The sequence below is a fragment of the Scyliorhinus canicula genome, chromosome 1 (genome assembly GCF_902713615.1).
Source record: "Scyliorhinus canicula chromosome 1, sScyCan1.1, whole genome shotgun sequence".
NCBI lineage: Eukaryota > Metazoa > Chordata > Chondrichthyes > Carcharhiniformes > Scyliorhinidae > Scyliorhinus > Scyliorhinus canicula.
This window is the reverse complement of record NC_052146.1, coordinates 233,537,968-233,563,496: the sequence shown is the minus strand read 5'-3', so window position 1 is coordinate 233,563,496 and position 25,529 is coordinate 233,537,968. Positions and strand designations below refer to the sequence as shown.

At 45.5% G+C, this 25,529-nt stretch overlaps 1 protein-coding gene across 7 annotated transcripts in view; it reads left to right on the top strand.

The window, feature by feature from the left end:
• The window catches only part of LOC119972493 (serine/threonine-protein kinase VRK1-like), a 292,251-nt gene that overhangs the window by 224,491 nt on the left and 42,231 nt on the right, over nt 1-25,529 (top strand). For all 7 annotated transcript variants that reach the window (XM_038809325.1, XM_038809308.1, XM_038809299.1 and 4 more), the window contains 2 exons: nt 391-511; nt 4,086-4,144. In XM_038809325.1, coding sequence (XP_038665253.1) covers nt 391-511; nt 4,086-4,144 — 180 coding nt within the window. The remainder of the gene's footprint in view (nt 1-390; nt 512-4,085; nt 4,145-25,529) is intronic.

Sequence of the window (25,529 nt, the reverse complement as noted above, 5' to 3'; positions counted from 1 at the left end):
ATATGTTAGTAATTTAGAGGCAGACATTTATTTCTTTGTTTTACTGCTGGCTCTTTGAGAAAGTGTTGGTGCTGGATTATGAGCTGTCTGGATCATGTCAGAGGCCACAGGGATCAAGTTCATGTGACAGGCCAGACTGAGGAAGGATGAGGTTAAGGGAGGTAAGGAAACTGACCCCTGCTTTTATTGCACAAGTCACAGCCTGTCTGTGAACCACAGCCAAAAACTTGGGCGTTCCAACTCTAATACAGCTGAACAAACAAGCCACTTGCCTGCTTGGATTTTACACATTTCATCAACAGGAGTTAAATGAAAGCGTTCTCTATTTTTGCTTTGAGTGACTTTTAATCCTTCATTCTTAATTCCCTTTCCTCAATCACATTCCCTTAGCCCCATCCAGAAGAGGTGACCTGGAAATCCTTGGCTACTGCATGCTACAGTGGCTGTGTGGGAAGCTGCCCTGGGAGCAGAAGTTGAGGGATCCCGTAGCAGTCCAAGAAGCCAAAATCAAGTACGAGTTTTCTTCTATTTCATAGTTTACTGTAGCTTGTTCAAAAAAGAATCTTCAAAGCACATCAGTTTCTTTACAATATCACGTTTCACCCTTTTGTGACCAAGTATTCTTTTCATTTGTAATAGTAATAACTTCAAATTGTCATCATAAATATTACAATAATTTGCAAGTATTTGGTGTCTTTGACAAAACTATCCCAGAATGCTATTCAAGCGCACATAATTATATACATTTCGGGACATTTATTGGGAGCACTTCAACAGTAAATTGACATTGAAAGTTTCAAGATTAGTTGGCTTCTTTACATTTAAATCAAAGGGCTAAATTAAGAATAAGTTTGTTTAAAGTACAAGGAAACTGGGGATTTATTCTATGTTCCTTACATTTGATATTTAAAACTTGAAATGTTTCAAAACCTCTCCTTTAGAATATAACAAATGTTTTGGAAGGTATGAAATGTTCTAAAATCAAGGGTAATGCAAGAGAAACAAATACTTGAACATTAATCAAAAGAACGGAATGTTGATGGTGGCGCAGTGGTAATGCCACTGGATTCATAATCACTGGACTCATAATGCTCTGGGGACATGGATTTGAATCTCATCATGGCTGCTGGTGGAATTTAAATTCAAATGAATAAATCTGGAATGAAAAGTTACCCCCAGTAATGATAACTATGAAACTGTCATTGATTGTCACATTAAAAAAAAAATCTGGCTCACTAATTATCTTCAGAGAAGGAAATCTGCCTAACGTACCCTGTATGCCCTAAATGTGACTTCAGGCCCACAGCAATGTGGTTGCCTAGCAGGACACTTAGAGATGGGCAACAAATGCTGGCCTTGCAGAGATGTCTGCGCCCCATGGAAGAACGGATACATTGTTAAAACTTTGAAAATTGGTGTGATAACATATCAAGGCATTTGGTATTAATATAATTGCATGACAAGGCTGTCCAGGTATACCACCAAAGGACATAGAAGTAAGTGCATTAGTCAATAAATTTAGGAAGACCTGAAACAACTCGGGAGAAAAGGAGAAAAGAGAGATGGAGGGAGGGGGCATTAAAACAATGGCCACAATTTTGTCAACAACATGTCTTTCCTGAAGTTAAAACCGGAACTATGCACCACCTCCACGTTCTCACTTTTTGCCATTTCCCGTGTGATTATAATTAAAGTTCTAAGTGCCATAGGCGTGCACATGAAACAAGTTCGATTGAGCAGCAAGGGAAAGGTTTCATTGATGAGACCTGTGTCAGCTGACAGTGCTGCATCCACAGGAAGTCCATTAAAGAGCTTCCTGTTCAAACAGGGAGGTTGTGCATTACAACCATAACAATCCTGCCCAACTACATTGCCGTCAACAACATAACACTTGGAGCACAAAGGCGGCATGGATTATTTGCAAATTTAAATTTCACTTCAAAATACGAACATACGAAAGAGGAGTGAAAATGGGCCATTCGGCCCTCGAGCCTGCTGTGTCATTCAATAAGATCATGGCTAATCTGTGACCCCAAATCCGCATTCCCTACCCCCAATAACCTTTAACTCCATTGCTAGTCAAGAATTTATCTAACTTTGCCTTAAGAATGTGAACTGACCTTGCCTCCACCACTCTCTGGGGAAGAGAGTCTAAAGACTCTCAGCTTCTGGAAAGACAAAATATCTCCACATCTCGGTCTTAAATGGGAGATCCCTCAGTTTTAAACTTTGTCGCTTAGTTCTAGTCTTTCTTTTGTGCTCCAACCCTGTGAAATCCACTCAGGATATTATGCTTCAATAAGGTCACCTCTCATTCTTGCTGTACCTGCATTCTAACCTTTTGTGATTCACATAAAAGGACACTCAGATCCCTCTGCACTTCAGAGTTCTGCAATCTCTCTCCATTTAAATAACATGCCACCTTTCTATTCTTCCTGCCAATGTGGACAAGTTTACATTTCCCACATTATACGCCATCTGTCATATTTTTGCCCACTCACTTTAAGAATCCTGCAAATGTATATAGATAGTTTATGTCCTTTTCACAACTTATTATCCTGCCAATCACATTACATTGATTTAATTTTATTCATGTGCACACCATCATTATTTGTTGAGATTAGCTTAGCCAGAAAGCTAAATGTGCTGACGTACTTTGTGGTTGTCACGCATTGATGGTTAGAGCGGAGTTCGGAATACTTCGTATTTTGTGGGTGAAACGATATTGTGTTTTTGCATTCATTCTTCATTGAATGATCACATTAGTGTCCATGTTGTCCTCGCCACTCTGTGGCACATGGCTGATCTTGCAGCTGTCATTCCCTTCTATACATTTTAAAGGACATTGTCATAGATCATTCTCAGTGGGTTAATTGCAACATTCCAGATGAAATCAAAGTCCAGTAAACACTTTAAGTCCCACTGTGGTGGACACACATGTGGACAGTACTGACACCATCCTTTAGGCCCCTTATTTTCTTACCTTGACTGAGAGTCGTCAACACCAAGCACCACACCCAGGACACCAGGCCCTTTCATGCCACTGACCCCACCTTCTGAACTCACATAGATCCCTCTTCTACTCCTCAATGCCAACTGCCCTATCCCATAATCCCCCCTCACCACTGACGCACCCAAGCCAGTCCCGAGCCTCTATGCAAGAATCTGTTCTCCTGTTCCTCTTCCTTATGTCATAGAGTTAAACCAGGAAACCACTGATCTTTCACACAACCTCACAAAGTCAACTGGTGCACACCACTTTTAAACGAGCATGAACCGGATGCCACTCGATTCTCGTGCACTGCAGATTTTATCTTGAAAGTAGGATGTGATTTTAATAATGAGTATTCACGGCACGCAAACATATTACAAGTAGGAACCCACCACAGACCAATATAATGCTCAACACGCCATAAACCCGCCGCTGCATCTCAACCGGCTTACAGGAAATTAGAATTTTGCATCCTGCCTAATTAAGTCATCCAATGCACCACATTTCCACCCCCTTGTGAACTCCATCAAAAAAAATGTTTCGGAAATTTACGGAACAGATCTGTCTTTCAGATCACAAAAAGTGAAAAGTAACTCAAAACTCTCTAGATACTTGGTACTAAGTGCACATTTAGGAATCAGACTGTATAAACTCCATACCCAAAGTGTTAGAATTACATTGTGGTGTAACACTGAGGTGCAAATGTAATAATTCATTATGTAATCCATGTGATCAAATCCAGAGATAGCTGTAAAAGTATTTATAATATATATACTATGTGTAGTATACAAAGTCTTACAAAGCCCAACATTATTGTTAATTCATATGACGAGCATTTTGATCAAATATTTTAATGCAAAATTGCAAGAAAAATGTAACTTCATTTTTGTTGAGCTGAAAGCATGTTTGAACCTTTGTGAAATTATTTGCTTTTATCTTCATTGAAAGATTAAATGATAAACTAGAGATGCGGTTAAAAATGAAAATATTTCACCAGGCACATTTTCTTAATGTTCTGACAATTTGTGGCGAGCAATCCTTTGCTGTCAGGAAGTATTCCTGCAACTTAATGTGTTTGCTATTCTTATTTCAGCCTTATGGAAAACCTTCCGACCTCTGTGCATCAGTATTTTCCCTCTGGATGCGAAAGCAGTAAGTGTGTTCACGCATAAATACGCCAGTACATTTCTAGAACCACGAAAAGGCAGTCCTCAGCAGCTTATCCCAATTGGAGCAGGAACCTGCCTCCAAATGCCCAAAAAAATGGCTACCTCATCTTTTGCTTATTAATCAAAAGGATTTTCACAGTCTTCTATTCCCATTATCAGATAAATCACACCATCAATTTGTGGAGAAAGATGCATAATTACCATTTTAAATGCAATTCTATTGATTTGCTTTTGAAATGTAAACATGCTCATTGGATTTTGGGTAAAAAAGGATGACTTAATTATCTTGAATAGCTGCAGAGAAAAGCAATGATTTCCTCCCCATTTCTTCACTGCAAGTTAGCTGTAGATTGTTGTACATTATAACTGCTGTTAATCCTTGTGAGATTTACTTGGCAGAGGGCTCTCTGTATATAAATGCTGGTACCAGTCATGAAAAGCTGACATACAGATTACAACTAGATTAGCAATTATGTTTACTTCTTAAAATAAAATAATTCGCAAGAGTAGCCCTGATTAATTATTTCATACAATTCTGGGCAGAATTTAGAGCCTGTGTTAGCCGTCAGACGGAACGGCGACATGGGTGGAAAATACGGCGAGTCATGATTTCCGATTTTCTAGGTCCCAGGTTCCAGGCGTAAATAGAGTCCTGTGACGAAGGTCGAGAACCTCATTTAAATGCAATAGCATATCATTAGCGAACCCTCCCGCCGGGGGTTCCCCCTAATCAGCAGTCAAGTCGGCACGATTTACGACAGCTGTATAAAGACAAGAACCTGTCGACCTCATCTCCGAATGAGATATTGGAGGTGAGCGCTCTGGTCGCCATCACCCTCCAGGGTGTCAGTGGAGAGGATGTGGGGGCTCAGGTAAGCTCAGCTCGAGCCGCGGAGGGTGAGGGCGGGGTGGGTGGTGGTGGTGGTGAGGTGGGGGGATGGTGGTGAGTTCAGTATTGGCATCTTGAGAAACGGGTTTGCTCACAGGCCTAAGTGGCTGTGAGCCATTAGGTTTGAAGGGGTCTGGCGGCTGGTTTGCAGGCATCACTTCCTCTGTCCACCTTGCTGGGATTGTGCCGATATCACCGCTGAGGGAGTGCCCTTCCAGAATGGCAGCTGGAAAGTGGATGGGAGCAGGTGAATCCATAGGGTCAACACAACACAGGGGGGGCTGTGAGGTGCGTGGGTGGGATCCCATTTGATGCCAGGCTGTTTGGGCAGAGTGGGGGACTCTGACAGGGAGTATTTTCCAGTCTCATGATGTCTGAAGAACCTTGCATTGGGGAGGATGAGTGCAGTGTGAATGAGCCCTCACACTCAGGCAGCGCTTTGAAGCCAGAGGGCTTGAGTTGCATGGAAATTCAAAGCCATTGGTTATTTTTGTTCTGGCAAGGAAAGGAGACCACACCAAGTTGCAGAGAAAAACAAAACGTACTTTTATTTAACACGTTAACTGTTATACACACCTCCAGTAGTTCCCTACTGGGTCTTCTCTAGTCGGTGTCTGACCGGGCAACTCTATTTATACAAAGGCGCATTGACTCAGTTAAGGGTCCCAGGCCCCTTTATTGGGGGAGCCCCATGGGGGAGTGGATCATCCCTAACCCATAAGACCCATGCGGGTTAAAACATTCAGTTCCCCCCAAAGTCTGAAAAGGCCTCTGAAGACTGCGGGAAGGGAGGCCGCGAAGCATCTTGACGATTGGTTGGGCATCGAGCGGCATATATTTCAAGGGCAAACGCTGCCTACGACACAAACGCTGTGGTGGCTGCAGTTCCAGAGGCTGTGGATCCGAAGGATGTCCATCGGAGGTCGCCTGTGTTTCCATTTCAGAATCCGACTCACTGACCTCTCCCACCTTGGCATTCTGTCCCCCTCGGGGTGCCGTTGAGGCTCCCAGATGCGGTTCTGGCAGGGGTCTTTGAAGGTGGGCGCTGCCGCGGCTTGATCAGGCAGCAGATGCGGTTTTGGAAGAAGTCTCTGAAGACGAGGAACTTTCCAAAGAAGCGGTCTTCTGGACCGAAGACAGTCGAGGTGCTTTTTCATAATATGACCGTTGTCCTACACAAGGGAGGACACAGGCCCTGTTTGGCAGAGGATAATGCCAGAGACCCACTGTGTGCCGTCGGCGAAGTTTCGAACAAATATCCAATGGTACAAAATGTCTGGAAGATCAATGGCGAGAGAGGCAACGTCATTACTGCTCCTAGTTGTGTCGTACCTTCGCACCTATGTCTGGAAAAATCATGCTCAAGGCGAGTACAAAGTCTCAGGCCCATCAATAATTCCACAGGGGGTACCACAGTCACTGCATGTGGAGTGGTCTTGTAGCTAAACAGGAAACGAGCCAGCCTGGTGTCCATCGAGCCCGATGATTGCTTCTTAAGGTTACATTTAAACATTTGCACTGCTCGCTCCACTGAAGCATTCAAAGCCAGATGGTATGGGGCGATACGAATATGCCATACCCCATTTAATAATAAAAATAATCATCTTTATTGTCAACGTAGATTTACATTAACACTGCAATGAAGTTACTGTGAAAAGACCCCAGTCGTCACATTCCGGCACCTGTTTGGGTACACAGAAGGAGAATTCAAAATATCCAAATTACCTAACAAGCACGTCTTTTGGGATTGTGGGAGGAAACCGGAGCACCCGGAGGAAACCCACGCACACACGGGAAGAACATGCAAACTCCGGACACACAATGACCAAAGCCTGAAATCAAACCTGGGACCCTGGCGCTGTGAAGCCATAGTGCTACCACGATGTGACCGGGCTTGCCTTCAGAAACCCGGAGAATTCCTCACTCATGACTGCCGTTATCAATGACAAGCACTTTAGGGAGGCCATGCGTGCAAAATGATCCGCGCAATTTCTCGATCGTCGCCCAAGATGTGGTTGCCGCCATCTTGCGTACCTCAAGCCACTTCGAATGTGCGTCGATTACTAATAGGAACATGGACCACTGAAAAGGACTAGCAAAGTCGTCACGTAGCTGTACCCATGGCAGGTCCGGCCGTTTCCAATGATGCAGGGGTGCAGCCGGCAGGTGCTTCTGATGTTCTTCGCAAACAAAGCATCACAGGGCCATCGTCTTGACGTCCGCGTTGAGGCCCGGCCACTATATGTAACTGCATGTCAGCATTTTCATCTTGGACACGCCCGGATGACTGTTGTGGAGGTCTTTAAGAATAAAGTCCTGCACTTTGTCCGAGTCAGCCACTTGTACCCCACAGCAGGATACCATTCTCTTCACTAAATTCAGACAGCTTAGAGGAAAATGCCTTCAACTTGCTTGGGAGCTAACGAAGCTGTCCCCCTGGATAAGACCACATGCCAAACTTTGGAGAGGATCGGGACCGTGTGGGTCTATTCACGGATCCAAGAAGCCATGACAGGCAAGGAGTCCTTGAAATTCAGAGTTGCGACCACTCGACCGCCAAGGGGATCGACAATGAGCCTGTTGATAAAGGCAACTGACTCAGAGCATTTGCATTCGCAATCTGAGTCGCCGGTCTATGCTCAAAAGAATACTCATAAGCAGCGAGTAATAGGACCCAGCGCTGGGTGCAATGGGCAGAATCGCTTTATTATCTCTGAAAAGTTTGAGTAAAGGTTTACACTCAAGGAAATGAGTGTAAAATGGGCGCCATAGACATATTGATGGAAGTGTTTCATAGCGAACACGACCCCCAGGACTTCCTCTCTATCTGCATGTACTTCATTTCCGCTGAACCCAATATATGGGAAACATGTTTACTCTATCCACTAGGCCTCTTGTGATTTTGAATCCTCTATCAAATCTCTCAACCTTCTCGTCTCCAAGGGAAACAGTCCCAACTTCTCCAATCTAACTGAATTATAAATACAGTTGCAAAATATCCTTGTTTCGATATTTCTAGCAAAATTCTAAACAGGTTCATTCTTCAAGATTTTACTATGAACTGTGGAATGGAGTAAATGTTCGCAGCTGCTTTTACAGTATTATTTTGATAACAACAAGAAAAAATAAGGACCGTGGCATTTATATTTTGCCATTTCAACTTTAAATTGTAGTCACTATTGTAATGCAGCCAACCTCCATACAGCAAACCTGTGTGCAGTAAACCCACCGGTAATCAGCAATGAGTAATGACCAGATAGTCTTTGTTTTTCAATGAGTGATGTTGGTTGAGGAATAAATATTGGTCAGGACAGTGTGGAAGTTATCTGCTAATTTTCAAAATAATGCCATGGGCCTTTTATGCATCCACCTGAGAAGGGGAGAGAGCCTTGGATTAATGTTTCATCTAAAAGATGCCGCATCCAACAGTGCAAGACTAACTCAGCGCTGCACTGGATTTCAACCTAAATTCTCTGCTGTAGGACTTGAACTCTCAACCTTTTGACTCAGAGGTGATTGGTGAACCAAACTGTGACATTATGTGACATAATGTCTAGCACATTAAGGTTTAACTCTAGACGACCACGAGATGGAGCTGATTTAAAAAGCAATGCCTCTCAGGCTTCTGGGAGAGAGTGTAGAGAAGGCGGGAGAAGGTTAGAGAGAATAGGAGCAGAGCAGAGTACAATTTAAGGTAGTGTGCATGAGAGGTGTTAGTGTAGTTAGATTGTAGTTTAGTTATAATATTTTAGGATTTTTTAGGCATAGTGATTGAACTGTATAATAAGTAGTGTAATAAATTCTAGATTTGTTTATTTAACTCAGCTTTTTGTGGTCTTTGTGGATACTATGAATCCATCCTGAATATTTGCAACACAAAAAACACCACACAAACCTTGGTAAAAGACGAACACTGACCTAGAATTCTTTTCCAGGATATAGTTTTTTGCAATTGAAAAATTGAAAATTGACAAATAATGGTCTGGCCCTGATTAACCTCAAGAAGTCATGCTCAGAATCAATAAAGATTCTTGTAGCACTAAGTGAGCTATACAAGCCTGCATGGTTTCATTAATGTGCCATTCCAAGATTCAGATGTTGTCAGTCACATTCATTGTTTGTGATTTTTGCAAATCAAATTTGAATAGATGTTCTACATTCAACATTTTTCAAGCACCAAAATAATTTGACCCTTTTCATGCTTGGTGCGGTGCTGACTATGGTTCTGCTACTTTTCCTCTTAATTCGGGCACACATTATGGTCTGGATTTTTGTCTTGGGCTAGTGAAATGTGAATTGGGCCCTTTTGCAGCTTCAGAAACACACGAGGCCTACTTATGACAGACTTTGCCTGGGATTGTTTTTCACATGAGGGCAATGTGCAGTTCAGCGAGTGCAATACAGTGCACTAGGAGTGTCGGTGCTGAGGCGAGCTGGTCAGAAGGCCCACTTTGGTTCTCGCTCAGCTCCCAAACCTGACTCCGTACCCCACCTACCCTACAGAAGTTATTCTACAGGAGCCACCTCACAGTTCATGGTCCTCTAGTTTTATACAGGATCTAGAAGAGGGCACCCTACCCCTCAGTGGGGGAGGGTGTATTCCCCATAGTCCTTTGGGAATATCAATCTCCCGCATAGGGCATTGAGGAATTGGAAAGGGATTGACCGGCGGTGGGGTGAGCATAGGGTTTCGCTATACGCGGCTGATTTGTCATTATGTATCTCGGACCCCATTGACAACATTGGGGGGATTATGTCAATTTAGGGAGAATTTAGCCCGTTTTCGGGATATAAATGGGCAGCTCGGTAGCATAGTGGTTAGCACAAATGCTTCACAGCTCCAGGGTCCCAGGTACGATTCCCGGCTTGGATCACTGTCTGTGCGGAGTCTGCACGTTCTCCCCGTGTGTGCGTAGGTTTCCTCCAGGTGCTCCGGTTTCCTCCCACAGTCCAAAGATGTGCAGGTTAGGTGGATTGGCCATGCTAAATTGCCCTTAGTGTCCAAAATTGCCCTTAGTTGTTGCTCGTTATGTTTTCCTTAATTTGCTCTGTTTCTAATTACCTTTGCTCAAGAGTCGCCAGGTATCTTTCTGATACCATCACAAGGTTCAAACTGAATACTGATCAATGACTCAATACACCAGTTAGTAAGTTTGAAATCAATGCACATTTATTTACACACACAGTCAATTATTACCCATACATAAACTCTACTCACTAAACTACAACTACTACTAAAAGCCTATACTTAGCTTTGGGGGGCCCACTCAGTCAGAGGAACAATGGCCGTTGTCCGGTTCTGATAGTGCTGGCTTCGAACTGGTATAGAATAGTAGCTAGGAGCGCCTATCTCGTAGTGTGCGTTGACCTTAGACTTACTTGGCTGGTGCTTGGCGGGCCTCTCGTCACTGAGAGCCAACGGCCAAAGTGAAGGTGACGAAGAAGAGTAAGAGAGCGAACTGGCCTTAGGGACTCTGCTTTATACCCCAAGGGGTTTTGCACCCTTCTGGGCGGACCCTGGACTTGGTCCCAATTAATTGGACCATGTCCCAAACATTTGTATCGATTCTCTCCAATAACGGGGTCATTCCCCAATCGCTGGACGAGCCCTAGGTAACCGTTGGCCTGCCTTTGTTTTAGTCTCCACTGGCGCCGGGGAGTCTGTCCTGGTACCGATTGTTTAAATGTTTCTTTTTGTCCCCGGAGATAGCTCATTACTATGCTAATGGCTTGTAGTTTCAGTTCTGTCTGGGCTCTGCACGTTCCAATCCACAGGAAACCTTGTACCTGCTTGCTTTTCTAGTGCTGTCCATTTTTCCAAGTACTCTTTGCAAGTGTCCATTTTGGAATCGGGACGTGGCCACCCCAGGTGGCTACCAGTGTTGGGTGGGGTTACTGGGTTATGGGGATAGGGTGGAGATGTGGGCCTGGGTAGGGTGCTCTTTCAAAGAGCTGGTGCAGACTTGATCGGCCAAATGGCCTCCTTCTGTGCTGTAAATTCTATGATTCTATCTCATAGATTCCTATAAAAATTCCTATAAATTGAATATGGGAAAGAGCGAGATGTTCCCGATCAATACCAGAGGGCAAAAAGGAGATTAGGGGAGTTGCCAATTAGGGTGGTGGGGATTAGCTTTAGGTACCTGGGTATTCAAGTGGCGCGGAGCTGGGCCCAGCTACATAGATTGAATTTGGCTCGATTGGTGGATGGGATGAAGGCGGATTTTAATAGGGGGATGTTTTGCCATTGTTGCTGTCTGGGCTGGTGCAGGCAGTGAAAATGACGGTGTGCCTAGGTTCTGTTTGTGTTTCAGAACCTCGCTATCTTTGTCCCTCAGTCTCTTTATTTAGGAAAGTCAATGGGCTGAGCTCAGGGTTTGTGTGAGCAGGGAAGGCCCCGAGGGTGCGGCAGAACTTTTTGGAACGGGGTGGGGGGTGCAGGGGGGTGCTGACGTTGCTGAATTTGATCAACTATTATTGGGTAGTGAATATTTTGATGGTGGGGAAGTGGGCTGTGGAGGAGAGGTCGTTCTGGAGGCGGGTGGAGGCGCCGTCGTGTAGGAAAACGTGTTTGAAGGCATTGCTGTTGTCACCTTTGCTGCTCTCGCCGGCCAGGTACTCTGTCAGCCCAGTGGTGGTGTCAGCTTTAAAGGTGTGGGGGCAGCGTCGGCAGTGTTTTGGGTTGGCAGGTATGCCATTATGGGTGCAAACTGCGACAGTCATTGGTTTGTGCCCTCGGGGCTGGACGCAAGGTTTCAGGGAGGGCGGAAGGTGGGGAATGAGTATTTTAGAGACTTGTTCTCGGGGGAAAATTCGCGGGGTGGAGGAATTGTATAAATTGCCCAACGCGAATGGGTTTAGGTACCTGCAGGTGAGAGATTTAATGAGAGAGGTGATATCCTTCCTGGGGCTACCGCCTCCGGTATTGGAAGAACAGTTGTTATTGGAAGATGAGACAGGGGAGGGGAGGTTTCAGATATTTAGAAGGAATTGAAGGAGAAGGAGGGCGCTCCGGTGGAAGTGGGAAGAGGATCTGGGTGGGGAGGTACAGGGTGGCCCGTGAACTACATCCACATGGTCTGGGCGTGTACAAGACTGAGGGGGTTCTGGAAGGGGTCCTCAGATGTCATGTCCGAAGTTCTGGATGTGGGGCTGGTTCTGAGTCCGGAGGTGGTGATATTTGGTGTCCCAGAAGACCCGGGTGTCCAGGAGGGGAGAGAGCTGACATATTGGCCATTGCCTCCCTGATAGCCCGGAGACAGACTTTGTTGGGTTGGCGGGACTCAGAGCCGCTGAAAGCAGGGGTGTGGGTGAGTGACCTGGCAGAATTCCTCAGGTTGGAGAGGGTCAAGTTCACTCTGTGGGGGTCGGCAGAGGGGTTTGCCCGGAGGTGGAAGCTGTTTATCGATTTCTTCAAGGAGAATTGAGGGGCAGCAAGGGGGAGGGAGGGATTTTTGTGGGTGCAATGGAGTTAAAATGTGGAAGGTGGGACATAGTGGGGTGTTGGTGGCAGGGGGGTTGGAGAGTTGTGGTTTATTGGGTTAATGTGTCGTTCTTCTGATAATCTGTGTATATATGTTAAATGTCTTGAATAAAAATGTTTTTTAAAAAGGGAATATCAATCCCCCAGTGTCATAAGTATCCCGTGACCTGCTTAAGGTTTCATTATATCCCAAGACCTGCTTAACCACAGGTTATGACATTCTCCCCGACCCCCCCCCCCCCCCCCCCCCCCCCACCCCCCACCCCCCGCGCCCCTGAAGGCAGGAGGCCAGGGCAGACACCGGCGTCTCTTAAGAAACAGTTGGCCCTGAAAGACGACAGATGGAGGAGGGTCCGGCGATGAGTAGCGGAGCAGGGTGTGTCTCTTCATTCCAGACTGGTGAGGAATTTTGGGAACCTGTGGTATTGGCGGTGGGGGGGGGGGGGGGGGGGGGGGGGGCACCAGTACCGTCCACCTCCGTATCGGAGGAGTCGGGCGGAATGGCACGGCAGCCATGTGGCACAGTAGAGACGGAGATGTCATAGGCGTCCGACATGGTCTGAGGAGCCGTCCGTGGGCCTGCCACCAGGCGCCTGGCTCTAAGGTGGTTCAGCTAACGCTTCATTTGTTGGTGCCCCACTTGCAGGTGACACAGGGTCAGCCCGGTTAGTCTCAGAACAGTGCCCTAAAGCCAACGGTCACCCTGAGCATAGTAGTACACTTAAATCTCATTCCCTCGGTCAAAAACATGAACTGGCACGTGGAATGCGGAACTGCGCACTGATGTTCCTGTGCCTTTCGTACTTTCGCCCTTATGTCAGGCATGGCCCTGAATCTGCTTGGAGTGCCTGTCGATTAGCAGAAGAAACATTCAGCCCAGGAAGGGACCGGCAAACCGACATGGATGCGGGCCCGAAGACGGCCAGGCCATTCCCATGGGTGCAGGGGGGGCTGCGGTGCAGCGGCACAGCGGCGGAGATCCACCGCTGTTCCTGACAGACGTAACACAGGTGGGCCACAGCTTGATGTTTGAATCCATAACAGGCCACCAGACATATCTCCGAGCTAATATCTTCATTCATGGGCCCTGGGATGGCCAAGATGGAAGTCACTTAAAACTAATGACCGACCCTTCTTAGGGGACCACCTGGGCTCCCCAGAGTAAGACCCCATCTTCAGTACTTAATTTGGTCAACTTGGTGACGAAGGCCTTCAGCTACCCAGATAACTGATTTGCGTTGCCTCCAATAAAGATGACGTTTCGCAGCTTCGTCAAGACGGGATAATTTTGCGTCCATTCGCAGATACGCAAGGCTGTGACAGGAAGAGTATCCATCAAATTTAATACGGTCGCCAATCCGTCGATCCGGTGGGGAGACACCGACTCCGAGGGCAATGGCAGATGACCATGGGAAATGTGAGTCCCAGGGTGGTGGCTGGACATGTATTCGGTGGCGTCCGAAGCTGCTAGTAGCAATGGCCTGCATTGGATTCGACCGAAGGCGATGGATCTTTAACAAGGCCCAACAGAAGTTTGCGGGTAGTGCTGAATAAGAAATGCCATCGTACACATATTGATGGAATTTCTTCATGGTGTAGATCACCGCTAAGCCATCTTTCTCGATGTGGGCATAGTGGTGCTCAGAAGCCGACCGGGTCCTGGAAGCAAAGGCAATAGGTTGCTGAGCCATCGTCATTTGATGCACCAACACCGCTCTGATCCCATATCGGGAAGCGTCACAGGTGACGATGAAAGATTTTCAAGGGTCATAGTGTGTCAGCAAGGCGGAGGTTGTCAGGTATTCGCCGGAATGCGACTTCCTGGTCATTTATCCTCAAAAGAGAATGTAGAGGGGCCAGAATAACAACCAGATGTGGAACGAATTTTCCACAATAATTAATGAGGCCTACGAACGACCGCAGAGTCGTGGCATCTGCGGAAGCTGGAGCCATTTGGATTTGCTTCACCTTGTCCACCATCGGTGGAGGCCAGCGCTGCCCACTTGATAGTCCAGGTAGACCACTTTGCGTGCATTAAAAACGCATTTCTCTTGACAGTCAAATGCTGAAGTCCCAGAAACTGTGGAGCACTGCCTCCAGATTTTTCAGGTGGTCGCCTTCTGAGATGTCAGTGACCAAATCACCATCCATATAAACGGTCACTCATGGCAATCCATATAGTACACTTTCCCTGATACGCTGAAAAATGGAGCATGAAGAAGACATCCAAAAGGCAACACGTGTATTCAAATAGGTCCAGTTGGGTGTTGATGGTGACATAACATCACGAGTCCTCTTCCAATGGCAGCTGCAGACATGCGTTGTTCATATCTAATTTTGTGAATGCAAAATCGCCGGCCAGTTTGGAGTAAAGGTCTTCTTTTCACAGAAGTGCATATTTGTCCAGGTGAAAAGATGTATTCACAATTAATTTATAATCCCCACAAATGCAGACGGAGCCATCTGGTTTGAGGACAAGAGAAACCAGAGCGGCCCAATTGGCGAAACAAACAGGCGGGATTATGTCCAATGCTTCCAGATGACCCAACTTCAAATTAACTTTGTCAACTAAGGCATACGGAACAGGGCGGGCCCAGAAAAATTGAGGCTGGCCCAGAGGGTCAACATGAATTCTTGCCACCACCCCTCTGATGGTGCCGAGGCCTGGGTTGGAATACTTCGGGAAATTTCCCAAAACAGCACAGAAGCACCCAAGGCGACCTGTAGAATTGGGCTCCAATCTAAGTGCAAATGGCAGAGCCAATAATGGCCCAACAAACTAGGCCCATCCACAGTCACCACTATTAAAGGCAATTGGGCCTCCTGGCAACCATTCACTGGGGGGAAGGGTCTTCGTTGTTCCGGCAATGCGTAGTTATTTTCCATTATAGGTGACAAGTCGCGCCATAGTCTTAGATGGGTGAAGCATCCGGGTCCTGCACCCGGATCCCCCTTCGAATATCTTCAAAAGTTTTACAGCCTACCACCGACACTGCCGCTCCAGTGTCAAATTCCATTTTCAACAGATGGCCATTTACCTGGATGGAAATAGTGGTGGGGGCTGCTCAAGGCACCGAGACTCAGTGTAAAAGGACCTCTTCCTCCTCCTCTGGGTCTCCTAAATGGTTGTCCCGGGACCCTGATCATTGGTGGTGATCATCCCAGTCTGTCGACAGGCCCCTCAGCAGAAGCAACCACAAGTATGATCCCAAGATCCAACACTCATGACAAGGGCAGGAGGTGGCCCCGGGAGACGTGGGGACTTATGCAGCTGCATTTCAGGGGACTGGCGCTGATCTGACCAAAACGAGGAGTTTGCATGCCCCTGTCCATGCCCTAAGGAATTCACTTCAATGGCTTGTAGTTCCCAGGCTCCCTGTTCCATGCCTTCCTTCGTCTGGGCTATTTGAATGGCCTGTGACAACGTCCCAGAAGGTTCCGACAGCAATCACCACTGCATCTCCGGGTGGCTGATACCCTAGACCAATCGGTCCCTCAGAGCCTCCAATAAGGATCGTGATATTAAGTACATACCGCGCAATATTACTGAATGCGGCGGGCTAAAATCGCCGCTGACCACCTCGATCAGCTGTTCAAAAACATGGGAGTCGGGGCATCGGTAAAAAACAAGTCTTGGATCACCCCGTAATTTCGAGCCACCACCGCGGTGAGGAGCACCACCACTTGCCGCTCATTCTCAGCAATGGCATTGACCCGAAAGAAGAAGTGAACGTGCTCACCATTGCAGACCCAACTCTCCCGAGCCGTATCAGACGGATCCAACCAACCAAACAGTGGCAACCTGGGGCGTGGAAGAACCGGAACTTGGGGCTTCGGAGGCGGCGGACGCCGAAGGCTACAGTGTTACCCAGAGACCAATGTTTTCTCCTCGTTGCCAGTATGATAAGGTCCAGAAAGGAGTCCACACTGAGCCAAACAGGTTGAGTCAAAGAAAAAAGGTTTAATGCAACAGGACAAAAGTACAGAGCATTTACTCTACTACAGGAGCCACCTCACAGTTCATGGCCCTCCGGTTTTATACAAGATGTAGAAGGGGGCGCCCCACCCCTCAGTGGGGGAGTGTGTATTCCCCAAATATTACCAAAGTCCTTTGATAATATCAATCCCCCAGTCTAAACTGTCCCATGACCTGCTTAACCCAGGTTATGACACTGTCAAAATGTTTCGGAATGCCCGTAGGCCCTTCATAGTGGTCACAAACTGTTCAAAGAAGTGTGTCTTTTTTGGCTCCCAAAACCCAAACCAGTGCACAAAAATAGCATGGAGAAGATAATTCAAATTTCAAGGTCCTTACAAAAGTGACCCCGACCCCGAGATTTGTGTGTTTTGCACCCAGTGCAAACAAAAACTAGGTGCAGTTTGTCGCAACCTGATTTCTGCCTCCATTGTGAGACAAAATTCCAGCTCTATATCTGCCATTAGTTCAAATTCTTATGCTGACATTTTTGCCACCAACAACTTATGTTTATATAGTGCCTTTGATGTAATTAAATGTACCAGGGAGAAATTATAAAACAAAATATGTCACTGAACCACATGAGGAGATTTGTATCAGACGATCGAAAGCTTGGTCAGAGAGGAATGAGTGACTTGAAGATGGAAAGCGGAAAGGTATGGGGAGGGTATTCCAGAGTTTGGGACTGAGGCAACTGAAAACGTGATCACCAACGATGGATTAATTTAAATGAAGGATGCTCAAGAGACCATAATTAAAGCAATCCAGATATCACAGAGGATGTGGGACTGGAAGAGATTACAGAGATATGGAGGAGTGAGGCCATGGAGGAATATAAAAAAGATGCAGCATTTAAAAAAGTTCAAGTTGTTTGACCAGCATTCAATATAGATCAATGACAGCAGGATGAGAGGTGAATTGAGTCTTGGTGTGAGTTCAGGTACAGGCAGCAGAGTTTTCAATGATCTTCAGCTAACGAATGGTTCCAGTGATGCTCTGCATTGCAGCGTTGACCAGACCACCATCTAACTCCTATTGCATATCGATGGTATTTTAGCTTTAAACCATTGTGGATAGATGTTGACCATGTGACTGAAAGTGGTTTCTAACACTGAGATCTCAAGACCCAGAAGAGATCTGGGCAGACTGCAGTAGAATACTTACAAGACAATAGTCGCAGAGGCTGCCTTTTAAGAACTATCAGTTATTAGCGAACTGAGAATAAGACCCTGCAACTAGCTGTTAAGTCACCAAGCAGCCACAGTACTTAACCTGTTCCAGCTCCAAAGTTCACCTGTGAACCAACCTCCTACATATTCAGCGACCTGAACTCTCGCAACCTACTGGGAACACTTCACTTTACAAAACCCTCAATCTAACTTGAAATTATCAAACCGATTCAAGAAGCACAGGTGGGCAGCTGGGACACTGGAAGTAGGAAATCAGTGATTGAATTACTGTAAAGGTGCACAATCTTAATTCGACTTCAATCTGTTTTTGTGTGCGATGTTACATTATTCAGGTTAAGTATGAGAAAACAAATAACCGTCTTTATTTTAAAGTCACAAAAGCTTGCTGTTGAATTGTTTGATTGGAATACACACTCCAGGATCACATTTCTTTCTATGCAAATATACTGATTACGAGTAGTAAGAGAGCAAATACACTCTGTCAGTGACACAAGCGACAACCCAGTAACTGAGCCGTCCAAATTTATCCTTTTGCTAGCAATCAACCAACAACTTTTCATTACACTGAGTCCACCATGAAGAGTGATCTAATCCTCCGGTAAAATATTTCTGGAAATGGAAGCTCAAGCCAATAAAATTCTGGCCGCAATCTTGAGCCCGTGTTCATGTCCGCGGGATCGGCGATATGAGCGGAATGTCTTGCAAAAAACTTGATTCTCACTGGAGTGATTGCGTTTCTCAATTTTCCCCATCCCTCACCGGCAAAGTCACGATAGTCACGTCCACAAAGAACACAAACTTCATTTTAATAAATTTGAATTCATTTAAATGTTATTAGCAGCCCCCACTAAATGATCACCCCTCACTAAATATTCATGCCTTGTTGGCATGATGTTTACAACTGGTTTGGCCAGGAGTGGGACAGTAGAGGGGATCCCTCCAGGGACACGGAGGTAGGTACAGCCCCCGGGGAAGAGAGGGTCATGCCCAGGAAGTGCTGTGATATGGCCCCCTGGCACAGATTAGCACTGCCTGGACCTGGCAGTGCCAAACTGTGCGGGTAGTGCCAGGGACTGACCCTACTGGAAGCCCTGTGGTTGGGGGGGGGGGGGGGGGGGGGCATTGATTTGTGTTACAACAGCCTGGACAAGTGCACAGTCAATTCTAATCCCACTCATCCTGGAGTCACAATATAAGTGAAATAACGAATACATCTTCTAAACATCCCTGAAATCTTTGGCTCTTAGCTGCCCAATAATTGCAGTCACCAGGTCAGTTTAAACACAATTATGTTTATTTATAACTGGAACAAAGCTGAAATATGCAGTGAATACAGTTGGTTAGATGTCAATCAACACGTCATCCTCCTTAACTGCCCCACCCTCTACCCACACACACAAGACAGACAAACATAGAGCGGAAGGAAAAAGGTGACGAATAATAAGGGTTAAGGTCAAAAGATAAGGCCTTGCTGCAGATGATGAGTTCTTCAGGGCACTTCACAGTATGAGTGCGGTTTTGAAGTCTTTGGCCTACAGTTCGCAATGACGTTCCTTGCAGTTAGCAATATCTTACAGCTTTTCAGGAAAGCTTCAAGCCAGCCTGTTCTGCAGAAAGGGTCATCAGATTCTGGTCTCTGCTGCATCACCGTTTCTGCAGAGAGAGAGTTGGTTCCTACAGTGATCTTTTGGTGGGAATTCGCTGGCTGATTCTGGTGAAAACAGAGTAGGAAGAGAGAGATATTCTCCCTTAGCTTCCAAAAGTAAAACTGAAAGTTCTTTAGATCTCGGGACCATTTCAGCGAGAACAGATCCAACCACCACCTGTTACCGGGCAGAGCACCAGCTTTTAGCCCCAGTCATTGGCCACCAGCCACATCAATCAATCCGAGTCATCACTGATGTCAGACAAAACAGCCATATAGTCACAGGTCTATTAATCTTCTATGAATCAAAAATATAACAGCAAAAATAAAAGAAAGGGGAAATAAGGGAATAAACAGGAACAAACAGGAAGAACCCTTACAAGTGATGTGTAATGAGGCAGACTTGATTGGGGATCTTAAGGTGAAGGAACACATAGGGAGCAGTGACCACAATATGATAGAATTTACCCTGCAGTTCGAGAGGGAGAAGCTGGAGTCAGATGTAATGGTATTACAATTAAATAAGGGTAACTACAAAGGCATGAGGGAGGAGCTGGCCAGAGTTGGTTGGAAAAGGAGCCAAGCAGAGAAGACTGTGGAACAGCAATGGCAGGAGTTTTTGGGGGTTATTCGGGAGGCACAGCAAAAATTCATCCCAATGAGGAGGAAACATGCTAAGGGCAGGACAAGGCATCCATGGTTGACGAGGGAAGTCAAGAACAACATAAAAGCAAAAGAAAAAGCATACAAAGTGGCGAGAATTAGAGGGAAGCCAGAGGATTAGGAATCCTTTAAAAGTGAGCAGAGGACAACTAAAAAAGCATTAAGGGGGAGAAGGTGAAATATGAGTGCAAGCTAGCGAGTAATATAAAAGATAGGAAGTGTTTATTTCAATATATAAAAGATAAGAGAGAGGCCAAAGTAGACATTGGACCACTAGACAACGTGGCTGGAGAAGTAATAATAGGAAACAAAGAAATGGCAGACGAACTGAATAGTTACTTTGCATCAGTCTTCACGGTGGAATACACTAGTGGGATGCCAGAGCTCCAGGAGAATTAGGGGGCAGAGGTGAGTGTAGTGGCCATCCCTAAGGAGAAGGTTCTGGGGAAACTGAAAGGTCTGAAGGTGGATAAATCACCTGGACCAGATGGCCTACACCCCAGGGTTCTAAAAGAGATAGCTGAGGAGATTGTGGAGGCATTGGTGGTGATCTTTCAGGAATCACTGGAGGCAGGAAGGGTCCCAGAGGACTGGAAAGTGGCTAATGTAACACCACTGTTTAAGACGGGAGGGAGGCAGGAGATGAGTAATTATAGACCAGTTAGCCTGACTTAGGTCATTGGTAAGATTTTACAGTCCGTTATTAAAGATGAGATCACGGAGTACTTGGAAATGCATGGTAAAATAGGACTGAGTTAGCACGGCTTCATCAAGGGGAGATCATGTCTGACAAATCTGTTAGAGTTCTTTGAGGACGTAACAAGGAAGTTAGACAAAGGGAAACCAGTTGGTGTAATTTATTTAGATTTCCAGAAGGCCTTTGACAAGGTGCCACATAGGAAATTGTTAAACAGGTTAGGAGCCCACAGTGTTAAGGGTAAGATCCTAGCATGCATAGAGGATTGGCTGACTGGCAGGAGGCAGAGAATGGGGATAAAGGGGTCTTTTTCAGGATGACAGTGACTAGTGGTGTACCTCAGCAGTCTGTTAAGAAGGCAAATGCAATGTTAGTATTCATGTCAAATGGGGAAATGCTTCGGAAATCAGAACACAAAGAGACTTGGGAGTCCTTGTTCATGATTCTCTTCAGGTTAACGTACAGGTTCAGTCGGCAGTTAAGAAGGCAAATGCAATGTTAGCATTCATGTCAAGAGGGCTAGGATACAAGACCAGGGATGTACTTCGGAGGCTGTGTAAGGCTCTGGTCAGACCGCATTTCGAGTATTGTGAGCAATTTTGAGTGCTTTATCTAAGGATGTGCTGTCCTTGGAAAGGGTCCAGAGGAGATTCACAAGAATTATCCCTGGAATGAACAGCTTGAGGAATGAGGAATGGTTGCGGACTCATTGGAGTTTAGAAGGTTGCGGAGGGATCTTATTGAAACATACAGGATACCACGAGGCATCGATAGAGTGGATGTTGAGAGGATGTTTCCACTTGTGGAAAAAACTAGAACCAGAGGACATCATCTCAGACTAAAGGGATTATCCTTTAAAACAGAGATGAGGAGGAATGTTTTCAGCCAGAGGGTGGTGAATCTGTGGAACACTTTGCCGCAGAAGGCTGTGGAGGCCAAATCACTGAGTGTCTTTAAGACAGTAAGAAGTCTGACAAAACCAGTTAAAGTCCAAAGGTTTGTTTCAAATCACTAACTTTCGGAGCACTGCTCCTTCCTCAGGTGAATGGAGAGTTAGGTTCCAGAAACATATATATAGACAAAGTCAAAGATGCAAGACATTACTTTGAATACGAGCATTTGCAGGTAATTAAGTCTTTACAGATCCAGAGATAGGGGTAACCCCAGGTTAAATAGGTGTGAATTGGCTCAAGCCAGGATAGTTGGTAGGATTTCGCAAGCCCAGGCCAGATGGTGGGGGGTGAATGTAATGCGACATGAATCCAAGGTCCCGGTTGAGGCCGTACTCTTGTGTGCGGAACTGGGCGGTACGTTTATGCTCTGCAATTCTGCATTGTCGCGCGTCCTGAAGGCCGCCTTGGAGAACGCTTACCCGAAGATCAGAGACTGAATGCCCTCAACTGGTGAAGTGTTCCCCGACTGGAAGGGAACATTCCTGCCTGGCGATTGTAGCACGATGTCCGTTCTTCCGTTGTCGTAGCATCTGCATGGTCTCGCCAATGAAGCAAACTTTGAGACATCCTTTCCTGCAGTGGATGGGACAATTGGGCGCGGCCGTTTTGGCGCGGCCGTTTGGACGCAGCCGTTTGGGCGCCATGGGACAATTGGGCGCAGCCAATTTGGCGCGGCCGTTTGGGCGCAGACGACAGAAATTCTTTTAGTTTTTGTGGCTAGTAACTTGTTGCAAATTGTTGCAAGTAAATTTAAAAACCTTAAATTAGTTCATTTAGTTTAGTTCATTTGGTGATTATGAGCAAGGCTCCTCAAGTACTCAAATTTTCAAATTTAAAAACACTTTCATGTATTCTTTTATCTTTATTGTAAATTAAAAACCTTAAATTAGTTCATTTAGTTAAAAACCTTAAATTAGTTCATTTAGTTAAAAACTAAAGTTAAAAAACCTTTAGTTTAGTTCATTTGGTAATTATGAGCAAGGCTCCTCAAGTACTCGATAGCATCCATGTTTTCAAATTTAAGAAGTTTCATGTATTCTTTTATCTGCATCTCTATACTTTTTTAGTTTTTGTGGCGGTTCATGGCCGGCTAGTAACCTTTCATAATATGCATCTCTACCTTTCTGTACTTTACGCAGGCCATCAATTAGTTTCCATATGGTGAGATGATGCATGCCAAGTTCATATTTCAATCGACGGTGGGCTGCCTCCGCATTATTGTTTGTGCGGTCTTCCCCGTTTAATGTTCTCTGATAAAGGTTCCAAATCTCAGGGCGAAATAAAGGTGTTCGTCTACCATTTCCTCGTCTGTTCAGACGACCAACATATGTATCTTCAAACCAGTTGAGTAAATCTTGAAGTTCTTGCGGCAGTTGGGTCGCTAAAGCATCCAGATATTCATCGATTTTGTTCAAAGGTACAAAAGCAATGGCAATAATCATTTTAGCTTTTAACGCGAAATCTGGATCAGTGTTATACAAACTACGGAACCCCATACTAGCTAGATGTTTTTGCATATTTTGAGCTAAATGAAAAAAACATCCTTTTATTTGAACATCAGGGAATATGTCTTTCATAGCACTGTGCGCAGCTTGTTCATAATCACAGACGATTGAACTGGGTTTCAAGTTGGGTTCGATTTCTTTCAATAATGCGAACATTCTCGCATATGTGGTGCGTTGCTTGTTGGGCAAAAGAGCATAAACTGTAGGAGTAACTCCTCCGTGTTTTTTTTACCATAATTACATATATCTGAGAAAAGAGGCTGGGAGCAATACTGAATGTGCCATCTGCAAACCACATATCAGATGTCAATAAGTGCTGTAGCCAGCTCTGTCTTCCGAAGATTAATATCCGGTCGTGACCTGGTCCGCTATCACAAAGTAAAAAATTTTCTTCCACTCCTGGTTGAGGGACATATATCCTGTAGCATTCTGGCACAATCAATTGTTGTAAATCACTTGGATTGGTGGGGCGTTCAATACATAATTACGCTTTCTGCTTATCATTCTCCTCAAAGCAGATATATTAGGAATGGCTGGTAGACTAGCTTGGGATACGTCTGTCAAACATTCATTAACAACTACAGTCGGTGCCTCAAGGGTTTCCTGTGCTCTCTTTTTTATTTTAGTTTTCACGAGTGCAACCTCTACTTGTGCAGCAGAAGCATCATGCGAATGGCTGTTCAGCTGCCTCACCACGTTTGCAGCTTTAGTATGGAGACGTGCTTTGCACCGGTTTTTTTGCTCACAACGCCAAAATTTCACTTCGCTGTCACCTTTGCTTGTTTTGTCAAAGACGTAAAGGAATCCGTTATGAACAAATTTTTCTTTACCACGTTTCGTTGATACTGCCTCACCCATCATATGGGTATGCGAATTGGTTTAGTTAAAAAATATATAAAAAGATGGTGATAGAACGCACCAGCACCCAACTCAACGCACCTGCACCAGCAGCCAACTCACCTGAGGCTAATTCACAAATAAAGAAATGTTATTTTGGTGCCAAAACGTCCGGCGCCAAAACAGCCGGCGCCAAAACGGCTGGCGCCAAAACGGCGGCGCCACAACGGCCGCGCCCAAATGGCGGCGCCAAAACGTACCTAACCCTTTCCTGCAGCGTATGAGGTAGACAACGTTGGCCGAGTCGCATGAGTATGTACCGCATACCTGGTGGGTGGTGTTCTCACGTGTAATGGTGTTACCAATGTCGATGATCTGGCACGTCTTGCAAAGATTGCCTTGGCAGGGTTGTGTGGTGGTTGTTGTTCTGAAGGCTGGGTAGTTTTCTGCAAACAATGGTTTGTTTGAGGTTGCACAGTTGTTTGAAGGCAAGTAGTGGGGGTGTGCCGATGACCTTGGCAAGATGTTCGTCTTCATCGATGACGTGTTGAAGGCTGCGATAAGATGTCGTAGTTTCTCCGCTCCGGGAAGTACTGGACGACAAATTCCATACAATAACAAGATTTCAATCTTTCTCTGCAAATCAGCTCAATACAATCTAAAAAATAAAAGTTATGACAAAAAATTTCATTTATCATTGCATGTGGATAGAAATAAATATGTCTCAATTTCTTCACACTTGAAGCTGCTTTTCTGCCAAATTTTTGTACATTTTGGTTTTGGAGATGTGGTGAGTGAGATCAGTTTTATAATCTGGAGAAAGTGTATGTACTCAAGGGAAGGTGATTATATCGACCGTTCCAGACTACACTGGTCACCACCGGACTCATTGGCAACAGGTCTCACCGCTAACCGACAAGACTGTCCAAAAATGACACAGAACCCAGTGGCATTTTCAGAATCAAAATTTGGTTCCGCAAATAGCTCAAAAGTATAGAGTTAGCTGGAGCTTTGAAGGATCAGATTCTAGCATCTATGTTTCAAAACAGAGTCTGGCTTGATTCTGTATCTAAACAGACCACATGAACTGTCTCCCGTTCGCTCATGCATTGCTGCTGACTCCAGGATCTGCTGATTGTAATATTCCAACTCCACCTCTTAACAAACATGCTTGTGACTTTGACCTCTCATTGCTATTGGGAAGTAGGCTGTTTCCCTTTGACCGACATTCATCTACATGATCGTCTGGAGCATCGTTATCTGTTGCAGAGTCTGGGCCATGCTCTTCAGTTGTGCTACGCTCAACATGAACTGCCTCCGGCATAATGTGACAGAAAGGTTTAGTCCTTTCACTAACACTTCCCTGAGCTTTTGAGTTTTCCAGAGTCCCATTGGCTAACTCTACCTGATGCTGCAGAACTTTGTCAGGTGTCTCATATTGACAACATGCTGCACAGTCTGGAGGCCGATCTGTCCCTTGCTTTAGCGATGCCAGGAAACTGTCCTGCCCTGGTACATGATGAATTGAAC